Source organism: Lepisosteus platostomus, chromosome 14, assembly GCF_059453375.1.
Source record: "Lepisosteus platostomus isolate fLepPlt1 chromosome 14, fLepPlt1.hap1, whole genome shotgun sequence".
NCBI classification, from domain to species: Eukaryota; Metazoa; Chordata; class Actinopteri; order Semionotiformes; family Lepisosteidae; genus Lepisosteus; species Lepisosteus platostomus.
The window spans coordinates 21,295,062-21,308,589 of record NC_142624.1 but is presented as its reverse complement, the minus strand read 5'-3'; the positions used below and the strand labels follow the sequence as shown (position 1 = coordinate 21,308,589).

The window sequence follows — 13,528 nt, the reverse complement described above, 5'->3', positions numbered from 1 at the left end:
ATTTCACAAAGTTATTACCAATCATAATCTTAGTAAATTGGCTTTCCAGCCAGCAGGCCATGTTTCTTGGTGCAGTTTTATTTAGAAACCCGTTTCCCGTTCTCCATTTCAAATTTTGCTTCGTCGGCCGTCTAAAGGACTCTAATGACTTCCTTCCTTTGAAGGGTTGAGGGTCAGTATAATAACGATTTTTTTTCTGTAATCATGGTGTAACATGGTGCAAACATTATCATCAGCCCGGTTTTAAAGTCACTAATGCATATAATTAAATGTGTCTGTTTTATTTCTCAGATTGTTTTTCTCCATTGTCTAGTCTTTAACTTTCTAAAATCAGATCCATTATTTCATTTATTTCATTCTGAAAAAAAAAACTTTGGCCTTGTATTTTGCTAGAATTTTCACAAGAAAAGAAGCTTGCTTTGAGCACAAAGGAAATTAATACCTTGTTTAATTCATCCAGTCAAGCTCACAATTTTACTGCTGTATTTAATCATTTATTAGATACTGTATGTATACTATAAATTAAGCATCCATTTGATAAGTTAAAAAGCTGATCTCAGAACCCTCAGTTCCCATATGTAATGCAATGGTATTTTTTAAAATATAATACTCATTAGTGTGCAAGGAAACAAAGTAAACACTCTACTTGAATTATTTTATGTTAAGAAAAGCAATACATTTTAATTGCAGCATTGAATTCCATGTAAATTTGGTATTATTTGTAGGATGTTATTTCAGATATCTGGTGCTTTTGTTCATTTTGTACAAATTTTATACCTTAAATTTAAACTTATTGCCCTTCTATGGATTGGGCTCCAATTCACTTTTTTATTTTAAAGATGTTGTGATTTGAGTTCTTTTTTTGTACACTTGAAAAAATAAAACTTTAAATATCAATCATTAGCCTATAAGATAAAATATGGAATATGATCAACTTTTTTGCTGATTTCCATCCCTCATCACAGAGTGCGACAGTAAAGAATTTAGTGTATATTTTGTGACGACCTTCTACACGGCCCCCCAGATCTCTTGTATATTATTCCAAGATACATTTTAGAGGGAGTCTTTTTATTTCGTTGGCCTTGGCCTCACTAAGCAGCTGCACTTTTGTGTGTAGACTTTTTTCTTTTTTACACCATGAAATTATCCTTGATGAAGGTTTGTGATGAATAAATAAACCCTGTTGTGTAAGTGAACTGGTGTTGAGTGAAAGTAATGTCAGAGAAAGGCCAGAGTCTATTATGCAAAACCTGCATGAAAATAAATAGTTCTGGCTGAAAGAATTCACAAAGATTTAGCTTGTGTCTTTATGAACATTTCCCTTTCCTTAAATTAAGGTGTTTTTCACACTTTTCTAATGCTCCTAATGTTTTTTTTTAATAAACCCAAATGCAAGTTTGAAGTTAGTAATAGTAAGGTTTCTTATCTTTGTTCCCAAGGCAATAGCAATTGTACTTTTATAGAATCCTCTAGAGAATGGTCAGGTCTCCATATCCTTTGCACTGTTCTGACCTCATTGACACTATGCTCTTCTTCCTCGGGCCATTGCACCTCTGTTATTTTTATGATCTAGCAGGGTGCTCTAATCTCTCCCAGCAGAAAACCCCAAAAGAGTCATCAATTAATGTTCTATTAGCATTAGCAGGTCTACACAGCCAGCACAAAATACTTGCGGCTATCTTTTGTTTATTAGGAAGGTTGACATTTCATCTCAAACTACTCAAAACTCCAATGGGAAGCACAGATAAGCTGAAAGAAGTAAACATGCAAACTTGGGAATGTACTGTAGATACAGTAGGTCTTCTATTCATTTAATATACTGATAGTCACTGCCTTGTAAAGCTTAGAGCCACAGTAAGAACCTTATGTTTTTCTATTGATTGAAATGGACTTTGTTTTTCTACTTGTGTTAGAAGTTACATTTTCCCCAAAGATTTCAGTGACAATTGTATGTACATTGTATTTGTGGAAGTCTTAGAGTTTATTTTGTGACCATCTTATTTTGGTTTGTGTATATTATGGTGTGCTGTAAAGTAGTGCTGTAATGTAAACATTTACAGCATAATTCCCTAGAATTGTTGAAATACAATTGCTATAATTTGACCTCCTTATATTTCAGGCACCCTGTTGTTTGCCAGCAGACATTTTATCTTTTATTTTCATTCAAATTCCAGGAGGATTTCTGAATCACTTATAAGTGAAATTTTGATACTGAGAGACTGACATTGGCCACAGATAATTTGTTTTTAATTGGCTAGCCCTCATATTAAAAGTACTCCTTCTAGTAATCGTTTCATTCCTGTATATTCTTTCCCAGCTTAAAAAGTCATAGCTTTTTGAATGGAAAGATTCTTGGAGCCACCTGCTTTTGAAGCACAAACAGTGCTTCCATCGCAAACAGAGGTAATGGGAAAAGCAGACCCCATTAGTTATCCTCAAAACAAATATTTTTCTTGGTTCCTTGTGAAAAAAAGAAAAAATAAGGCCGCTCTGGGCTTGTAGATCTTGACAGAGCCCCTATAAACGATTGATTTATGCTTGTCAGGACTGGGTATGGGTAGTTTTTGGGGGATGAGGTGTAGGATGATCATAAGCAGACTGAATCCGTCTGGTTTCCTTACTTTATGTACAGTTGGTGAATGTTCCGTGTTGTATTTAGTTAGCCTGGGTGTTTAGCAGCTCAGAAAACCACCCACATTGCACATAACTATGGCATATCTTAACCTCTGTGATTTTAAGGTGAAAATATTAAGAATTCAGTTTGTATTCTAGCACAGTGAGCGATAGCCACAAGGCTCTCTGCATGAAAGTTCATAGAAGCATACAAATTGTAGTTATGATTTGTTAGCTTGATTTTGTTATGAAAATGTTTGACTTCTCCATTGTGGAATATTGTCGATTAGTTGTAGTTGAATCAGTGCTACTTGAAGATCCCTATTATCTATCTGAAGCATCTCACTCCTGACCCACTGGGCTGACACTTAATAGTTCTTGTAAGTCAGTAGCAAGTATTATAGAATACGCTTTTATAATTTATTGTTAAGTTCTACATAGCTTGGATCGAAATGGCTAGATAAGACCTTTGTTCATCCAGCTGACAAGCATACATAAATACTAAAGTATTGAATATGCAGGCCAGAAGAAAAAACACTATTTTTTAAGAAATGCTAAACAAAAAAAATAAACATGAATTTAAAAGACTTTACATTTCTTATATGACATTTAAAAACCAACATGGATCACCAATCCAAACTAAGAATTTGCATCTGAAAGTGACAGTAAAAACCTTAGTTTCTTAATACCCTGCTTCAGTAATATACAAAAACATCACTACTTCAGGTTGCCTGCCTGTGGTACATGAAACCTGTTTGGATTTGATTGCTGTTGAGGAGGGTAACGTCTAGTTATCACCTGGGGAAAAAAACAAACTCCCTGTGCCCTTTTAGCCAACAATGAATACATTCCAGAAAGAAAGGCATTTTATTTTTAAATTTGAAATTTAACAAAAAAAACTAAAATTTAATTTTAAAATAAAGTTTGTTTTAACGTTTATACAATGATCACTAAACAGAGGAAATACTCTACATTCTGTTAACTTTTTCCTGTCTATGCAGCACTAGTCTACCTCCCACTATTTAAAGGGTACATGTGTATTATTTCTTACTAAATACTGTAGGACAATAACTTTCACTAACACACCCTGTTACTAAAGTAAATAAACATTAATCTGGTGATGCTTTATGTATGTGTGTATAACTCTCCAGGCTGAGAATATGAGTATGAGCTTGGCTCTAGTCCACTCAGAGCTTGCAAACACAGCTGAATAAACATCCTAGGGCTTTTGTGCCCAAAAAGTCAGTTGGATACTTGTTTTAACAGTGATTTGAGCAGATTTCTAACTAGATGCATAATACTATATTATGTCTATACTGTATATTTGATTTTTGTTGCAAAATTTTTCATTAAAAAAAACTGAAACATAGAGAGTAGTATCTATGTAATCAATAAATGCTCCACTTGCACATTATTCATTTATGCTTAATTTTTAAGTGTTTGTGATCTGAGCAATAATAAACATAATCACCCCGTCGGCAAAGTGAAGAAAATGCAATATCCATAGAATATCAGCAAGTATAAGACTGCAACTATCTAGAAGGAAATTGAGATAAGACATTTTTTGCTTGTTTTGGCCACAGGAGAGGGTTCTGGTGTCTGAGGCAGCAAAGAAGAAAGAGCGGGACTTGGTGTCCAGAGAGATTGAGAAGTTAAGGTTGTCCATCCAAACAGTGTGTCGCAGCGCCCTGCCACTGGGTAAGATCATGGACTACATCCAGGAGGATATGGATTCCATGCAGAATGAGCTACTGACATGGCGGCGTGAGAATAAAGAGCATGCACAGGCACTGCTGCAAGAGCAAAGGTAGGACTAGGGCTAAGACATTTCCAGGTTCTATTAATGGAAAAAAAAAAATTCTTTGAGACATGTATTCCGTTATATTTACACTGCACTGGCAAATGGCATTAACACATTGCTTAATTTGTACTTAGAATAACAGACAGTGCCATAGAGCCCTTGAAGACTGAGCTTGCAGAACTGGAACAGCTTATCAAGGACCAGCAGGACAAGATCTGTGCTGTGAAGGCCAACATCCTGAAGAATGAGGATAAGATCCAGAAGATGGTTTCCAGCATCAACTTCACGTCTAGGACTTGAGAACCTGTTGAATAATGGAACAAAAATAATAAAGCACTGAAAACAAGGGAAAAGGCTATTTTTTATATACAGTAGTGTAATGTATTTTTATAATTCAGTGATTGATGTTACTCAGCATGCGGATCACCCTAAATGCACTTTTCTTCAGCTGCTGTATGCCACTACAAGCTGTTCTACCAAATTATATGCCCTTTGCCCCTTTTCTACTGAAGGTGCCTTCCATTAAAATGCATTAAAGGCTTCCCAGAAACTCCCAGTCTCTGCAATGACAAGATTGGGTGAGTTTTTGTCACTTAATTTCATAGATGTTACAAATTTACTGCAATATTGTGTTTGTACATTTCTTGTCCATCTTCATGACTTATCCCTGGATACACTCTGCAATCTCTGGGAACTTTCCTTACTTTCACATTTGTAAAATCCAGTACTCTAGTTAGTAATTGTTTAAAGGTTTATAATTTATTTATAACCTTGAGAATATTGCAGGAAGCAATATATTTTAGTTGAGTGCGGTAAGTCATGCCAAAAAGACATACTAATGTATTTTTTTGTTTGAATGTTTAAACAGTTGAGCACCACTGCACTTTTAAAAGCTAGATTTGGAAAGTTAACCCTAATTTCAGGGGAAAAAAACATGAAGTGAATCTATAAGATAAAATGAGTGTCAAGTAATTACAGTAGGTGCTTGTTTCCTTTTCTTATAATGACAAGAGCTGAAGTTGTGACATGTTGTAAATTTATAGTCGGAAGTTATAAATATTGAGCAATTCTGGACTGTTGCTACTGATCAGAAATTTTAAAAACCTTTTGATCTGCTTTTTTTTATAAAAACCCTTTGATTTTTAAAAATTGCTTCCATTTTGTTGTTCCATTTTTGAAACCCAAACTAATTTTGGTGTCTATGGGTTTTAATGTTTGAGGGAAACATAACTGTGCTCAGGTTTGAAATAGTAATGAAAAAAGCAATTGATCATATTCACTGTCCTGTTGCTGACATGTTGGATGTTACACTGAACATATCAGAAACTGTTAGATGTCCTCTGTGAACTGGATAATCCTTAACTCAAGCGTTCTACCTGCTCAACTTCTGCCCTTTACGGGGGGCAGAGTCTAGGGGAGTCTAAGGGGCTCATAAACATCTGTACTTCTAAATAGCACACTCCCTTTAATGTTGTTCATCCAAAAAGCATTGAAGAATAATCCATTTCCCTATACACTGTTAATATTTTTATACCCTCATATGTAGTCTTAAAACACTCCTTTTCTAGGATGCATATTACATTATTGCCTGTGGCAGAAAACCTTTCATTCACATTTGATCAGTTTTATTCTCATTAAAATCAAAAGGGTAGTGTTAAAAATAGACTATGGATGAAGATTAATATTTTTGAGGATGAGCTTGTGTATAGAAATTTAAGATCCAAAGAGGATTTTTAAAGAACAAATCGACCTACAAGTATATTAAAAAATCCCCTCTTCACACTTATTGATATTGGTATGGGTCTATTTGAATGGTAAAAGTCAGTTTATTTTGGTGTCTAGCATCTTCTGCATATCAGTTTTAATCGCTGTCAAGATTAGAAGCATGCAGTTCTACAGTTTTCAACTTTCCCTACAGTTTTCGCCAGTCCTGAAGATTTTCCCTAACAATTTTCTGATTTAATGTGGTCCTATTTTTGCATGTCACAATATAAACTTTTTTTATATGTTGTATTACAGGTTTACTTTATCTTTACATGTAAAATTGTATGTGGGATATACAACTTATCATATTGCATTTATATTTGTCCCATATCATCAGTTTTACATGATAGATCATTGGTTATATAGTCCAAACATTTAACTGTAAACTTGCACATTGTATGTACATTAATGTTTTTCTTTTCTACTGGAAAGAAAGTAAGGGCCATTTTCTGATTGCTTGGTCTTAGCATTGTTTTTCAAAGGAATCATTTGAAAATAAAATAAGGGACCATTAACACTGTAAAATGTCATACCCTTTGTTGCTTTACTTGTATATTTTGTACATTTTGAGTCTGTACCATAGTTCACAAATTACTATAATTTTTGTAGTGGAGTGAAATAAATGGTTACATTTTAGAAAATATTTTGTCTTTCATTTTGGGGGGAAAAAGTTATTTTCTTTGCCATGTTGAGTTGTTTGTTCAATTGGAAAATCTGATGTAACAGTCTTTTATTTTGACCGGACATACTTTATATAATGAATTTGTGTGTTCAAAGTAGACAGTCATTTCTCATCACTGCTTCAAGACTAATAATACAATTCAAGAACACAGTACTTAAAATGGTTCTAGCCACATGTTTTCTGTATCACATTTGGCAGCAAAATATATCTCTTCATATTATGTCTATAACAGTGGGATACCTTTTGGCTTTGATGATCTGCAAACCAATCATTCAGGTGAGCTTTCAGATTTCACAGCAGGTTTGAAATCATTCATATCCAACCTTACATTATCAATGTCACCTGCAGTGGAAATTAGAACCACGTTCAAATTTTGACCACATATAAGAAGCAGGCCAAAATCCTTTGAAGAAGTACCATCTCTGACAGAAACAGAGACAGGAGAAAATGTCCATGAGTCAATGATATCCTAGTCACTCTAAAAGGCTAGCCTGAATGGCAGAGTGGCAGTCCATCTCAGATTCACATGGAGTTTGCAATGAAGAGGTTAAATTATATAAAGTGAAACTGAAAACATTGCAAAATGTTTTTGTGGTCAGATTGGACAAATTTGGAACTTTATGGTGTTGCAACTGGCATAAACCCAACTCGCCAGATCACCCATTCAACACCATCTCTACTGTAAAGCATAGCGGGGGTAGCATTATGTTATGAGGCTGCTTCTGATGAACGGAGACTGGGAATCGTGTCAAAATTGAGAAGAAAATGGAGCAAATTACAGGAAACAACCTACAGTACAACCTGGCATGTAAATTCAGCAGTGCAATGATCACAAGCACAAGGCCAACGTTATGCTAGGATGGCTTTACAAGACAAAAATGAATGGAGTGGCATGGTTAAAGCCCTGACTTAAATCCAATAGAATATCTATGATACAGCTTGAAAATTGTTGCCCATCAACAATACCCAACCAACTTAACAGAGCTTGAGCAAGTTTACAGAGAAGAATGGGTAAAAATTGCTTGTGTGTGAAGGGGGCTTATCTGAAAAGGCTCCCTGCTGTAATTGCTGCCAAAGGTGAATGAGGGTGAAAATAAGGACTTGTGTTTCAGCTATTTAGTTTCAGATTGTTCTTTGGTGATGTTTAACTTCCACCCATAAAAGTGTTCAGTTTGGATATTAATAATTTTGATTAAAAAATCACTTAAGAAATGTGTAATACTTTACAGTACATCATGTATACAGTAATTCAGGCGGAGAGGGGGCTCTGTGGCTAAGGATCTGTGCCTGTGAGTGGAAGGTTACTGGTTCAAATCCCGCAGCCGGCAGAGGAATCCTACTCTGTTGGGCCCCTGAGCCAGGCCCTTAACCCCAACTGCTCCAGGGGCGCTGTACAATGGCTGACCCTGTGCTCTGACCCACAGCTTCTCTCCCTGTCGGTGTGTCTGTGTCTCATGGAGAGCAAGCTGGGGTATGTGAAAAGATGAATTCCTAATGCAAGAAATTGTATAGGGCTAATAAAGCAACATTATCATCATTACATTAATTAAAAAGAATGGGGCATCAACATAAGGGGCGAATACATTTGCAAGGAACTGTAAATTATTTTTACTCCTGTTACTGTATGTCAACGCAACATTTGAAAACCCTTCTCACGTGTTATTACTAGAAGTGTAAGAGAGTATTCCAGTTACTAGTTAAATGTACTCTCCTTACACTTACCTTTATTGTTTCCTCTCATTTGTCTTTGAGAAATCTTTTCAGAAACTGATGGTTGGAATATGCAGGTTGCTACGGCTTCCCACTCAAACTATATGTCAACCCTCCAAATCGAACAACATTTTACAGAATATAAATCCAGAGCAAATAAGGTCAATGCACATTGCATAAACAACAACTTCTGTCCCCACTGAAGGTAATAATGGATCAACCCAGAAGTCTACAAAAGTATTTTTAAAATTGTATTATTCACTTCAGGGTTGGAGTCCAGTGACACTTTACACGAGCACATTTGCTTTAATGCAGCAGACACATTTCAAAAGGCTGCACAGAAGTGTCAAAAGGAAACTCTTAACTCTCCTATTGTTGTTAGTTTTAAATTAAAGACAAATTGAACATAAGAACACAAAACAGCTGCACATACCAACCCCCTCTCCCCTGAAAATGCAATGTTACGAAGTCTGAAATCTCAATTAACCAGGATTTGTCTAAGTATTTTGAAAATCGGGGTCTGAAAGCTCTTTGAGAGTGGACATCTGCAAAAGGAAAGCCAAGATTCTCTCCTTTTACAAATACTTGACATTTTAGTTAAAAACTACAAATGTCTCTTAAGCCTGATGGATAGGTGGGTTGTGCTAGCTGTCATCTTTCCATTTTTGCTTTGTTTTTTTGGAGTGTGGCTTAGGGAAGAAAGAAACCTGATTTCACGAATCTTTTGTTAAAACCAGGGTAAGAGTGGATGTAGTCTCAAAGACGTCTTAGATACTGTAGGCTGGACGTCAACAAATGTTTTACTAGGGATCCTTAATCCATATTAATAGACTGAAAACTGTCATTGTCAAGAGCTTTCTCTCCTTTCTAGCATACAAAGCAATAAATAAAAAGGTTACACATGGTTTATGTGCAACTGCATAAATAACTGTTTAGAAAACTGATGCAACGAAGCCTTCTCTGCTTACATAAAACTACATGTACTGATTTCACACATGTTAAAGCCTACATGTTGAACGGCAAAAATCTTTGCACAATTAAAACTTTGGTGTTCTAAGATATTTGAAAAATATTTATTATCTTAATTGCTCACAATCATGATTGAACTTGCAAAGCACAGGTTAGAAACGTACATTGTTATATCAATGTATTGCACGAAGTTTATGAAAGCTATTAAAGCTATTTTTTATACTGTAATTACTGAGCTGATGTGTTTGAACTTATTTCACAATTATTTAATAATTTCAAAACTCATTTCATGATGTGACAAACATTGAATGCATTTTTAATCTGATTTTAATTATTATATTTAGCCTCTGAATGTTTCACATATGTTCTCATTGAAAATGCAACTTTTATTGTCCATCCCAGTTGTAACTCAACTAAAGACTGTAATTAACAGAAAGCCAACTATACAGTATATATATATACTTGTTGCTTTAAAAACTACATTTTTGATTAAAAAATATAAATGTCAAATCAGCTTTTGCATGTTTATTTACCGCAACTATATAGTGATATTAGATTTCCCAGTGTTCATCATACACAAAATCTATAAATATAACTGCTGGATTATGAAATTTTGAATTTTCCTGAGTTGATCCTTCATTTTTGACTGCTTTTGTAAGAGGACTGTGAGTAGTATAAAGCGACACCTTTCGTCAATTTTTTTAACAGGTACCACGCCCCCCTTTTCAGCCAATGGGCGGCCACTATGGGCAGATGTCCCGCCCCCTCCTGATCTAATGGTGTGTCGTTATGAGTATTGTTGTCCCGCCTTCCCCCCGAGCGGACCTGAGCCTCAGGGTCTAAATGCCCGCCACTGCTGTCCCCTCGATTTATAAATAAGTGTATGAAAGTGCATATTAGCGACAATGGAAGGTGATCATGTCTGCCGCGGGTTTGAGCGTGCTCTATTATACCCCTAGGGAATCGGGTAGTTATGGCAGCGTGGGACTCTGGACTCACCAGAGTCTGGTGAGCGCCAGCCGCGGCCGGGTGTCAGACTGGCTGTAATAGCATGTAATTAATAATAATAATTGCTTACACTTATATAGCACTTTTCTGGACACTCCACTCAAAGTGCTTTTTACAAGTAATGGGGTCTCCCCTCCACCACCACCAATGTGCAGCATCCGTCTGGATGATGCGACAGCAGCCATGGAGCACCAGAGAACAGGGTAATGAAGCCAATTCATAGATGGGGATTATTAGGAGCCATGATTGGTAAGGGCCAATGGGAAATCTGGCCAGGACCGGGGTTACACCCCTACTCTTTTCGAGAAACACCCTGGGATTTTTAATGACCACAGAGAGTCAGGACCTTGGTTTTACGTCTCATCCGAAGGATGGCGCCTATTTACAGTATAGTGTCCCTGTCACTATACTAGGGCATTAGGACCCACATGGACCGCAGGGTGAGCGCCCCCTGCTGGCCCCACTAACACCTCTTCCAGCAGCAACCTTAGTTTTTCCCAGGAGCTCTCTCATCCAGGTTCTGGCCAGGCTCACAGCTGCTTAGCTTCAGTGGGTTGCCAGTTGTGAGTTGCAGAGTGATATGGCTACTGGGACACGTCTTAGGAAACATCAAGTGTGCAAGCACACACACACACATTGACCGAGTAAAATGTCACGAAAAGAACTCGCAGGACTTTATTTCATACGCACTTTTTCAAATTTCAAATACAGAAACATCCCAGTATCCCACTTTTGAACTTTTCACACATGTTACAGACTCACAGACTCCTGTTTGTAATCACCAATTAAATGTTGGTGCAGAAAATTAGTTAGGTACATGTTGCTATTACCACAACATTGCTCAGAAACTCAGCAGCATCTGAAAAAGCGTTCATAACGCCCTTTCTCTCACTATTTCTATAGTCGTGAACACCGAACTGGGCGACTCTGTACAGAGCAAAGAAATTTGCCTGCTTGATCAGAGGGATTGTGTTACCACGGGTTCTATGCAAAATACATTGTATTTTGGAATACACACTACAGAACTCATGTTCTTTACATGCACATCTATCTCTTTTACAAATTTGAGGACATTAGCATTCTGCTCTTTGATTTTTATTTCAAGCTTTGTAGAAAGAAGAGTGTAAAGCACTCTTTGTAAGAATTCCGACGTATACAATCAAGATGTTTCATTCTTCAGACGATGGCTCACCCGTGTCTGTAAAACCAGGGCTGTGAAATATTCGCAATGTGAATAGAGCTTTCACTCTGTTTTACAGACATTTGGGCATTAGGACCCTGAGGCTCAGGACCGCTTGGGGGGAAGGGACAACAACACTCATAACGATGCATTATCGGATTGGGAGGTGGTGGGAAATCCGCCCATATTGGCCTGTCATTGGCTGACAAAAGGGGCGTGGCACCTGTCAAAAAGCTTGACGAAAGGTGTCGCTTTATACTACAACCATGCAAAATGTACTGAAAAACTTTAAATAGTTATCATTTTCAGAGTGGCAAGGAGTGAGTTCCAGGATTCTGCAGCAAGCCTGTGACACCTTTACTTACAGTATTGCTAAAACATGTGCCTCAGCAGTAAAGTGAGTGTAAAGCCCTACTTGGTACATAGGAAACAATGAGAAATGCTAAGCATTGTGGGGATTTGGTGTGTCGGGCTTAATTTAAGAGTAAAAGTTTGAATAGAAATGTTATTTGTAATGGGGAGCCACTGAAGTTGTGTCAGCTGAGATGCAAACAGGCAGTGTAGTCAAGAAAAGACTGAATATGGGCCTTGTTTCTGAGGTGAAAGTAAGACTTTACAGATGGCTTTTATTTGTGCATCAAAACAGAGTTCAGGATTAAACAACACCCACTTTTCTCATAGTTGGCCGTAATTTGAACCTACTGTTTTCAAGTTTTAGGGAATTTATTGTTTATTGTTTTATGCACAGTCACTTCAGTTTTTGTCATACTCAAATGGAGGAAGTTAGAGCTCATCCAGGCCTGAATTTTACTTGCACAATTTGACAGAATTTTGCACAAAGAATTGGAGGAGACAGCTATGTAAAGCTGAATGCTGTCAGTGTAAAAATGAAAAGGACACCTTCTTAAATGGAGTTTATAACGAACATTCGGGAGGGATGACAACAACTAAGTTCAATCAGACTCAGCCATCAGGGTGGCTCTGTGGCTCTGTGGCTAAGGATCTACACCTGTGGCTGGAAGGTTGCTGATTCGTATCCCTTAGCCGGCAGAGAAATCTTATTCCATTGGGCCCCTGAGCAAGGCCCTTTACCCCAACTGCTCCAGGGGCGCCATATATATGGCTGACCATGCGCTCTGACCCCAAGCTACTTTTCCTGTGCGTGTCTCATGGAGAGCAAGCTGGGGTACAGTATGTGTAAAAATAAATACAATACAAGAAATTGTATATGGCCAATAAAGTGATCTGATCTTAGTAATTAACAATAGCTCTCGAAGTCCTTTCCTCCAAAACGCTATAAATACCTGCATGATCCTCATCTCACCCTCGTGTATGTCTTTTGCATGAGCCTCGCTGCCTCCACTCGCAATGGATCTCTCCCCCCCTCGCGTGCGTCTTTGCATGGACTGTACTATGACGCTGTGTCCACCATTCAATCAACATTCCTGTTTGCAGCTCTGACGCATAGTTTGATCTCAGCCAGGAACCATGGATTTCCTTGTTCTCCGTGTACCAGCAAGCGATTCATGTGATCCTTCATTGCCTCAGTTACTCTCTTTTCAACCTAACAATCGCTCCAGGCATCCTTTCCTCTCTCAAAACACTATAAATACCTAAGTGATCCCCATTCTCCTCTAGCGTATACTCTCCCTTGCTTACTGTATGTCTTTTGCATCCAAACCTTCACCCCATCTCCACCTCTGCAGCTACCCCTTGGTCCCCCTGCATGGGGGTCCTGGCCTCCTTGTCCTATGGCCAGGAGGTACGCCCTCAGCCAAGCGCGTTAAGCCAAATTTTCACT

The 13,528-nt window shown here is 37.5% G+C and overlaps 1 protein-coding gene across 1 annotated transcript in view; it reads left to right on the top strand.

Annotated features, from left to right (window-relative positions):
* ift54 (intraflagellar transport 54) overlaps positions 1–4,767 on the top strand; it is a 33,225-nt gene extending 28,458 nt beyond the window's left edge. The window contains exons 14-15 of the mRNA XM_088604980.1: positions 4,197–4,420; positions 4,549–4,767. Coding sequence (XP_088461106.1) covers positions 4,197–4,420; positions 4,549–4,714 — 390 coding nt within the window. The 3' untranslated portion in view covers positions 4,715–4,767. The remainder of the gene's footprint in view (positions 1–4,196; positions 4,421–4,548) is intronic.
* The last annotated feature ends 8,761 nt before the right edge of the window (positions 4,768–13,528 follow it).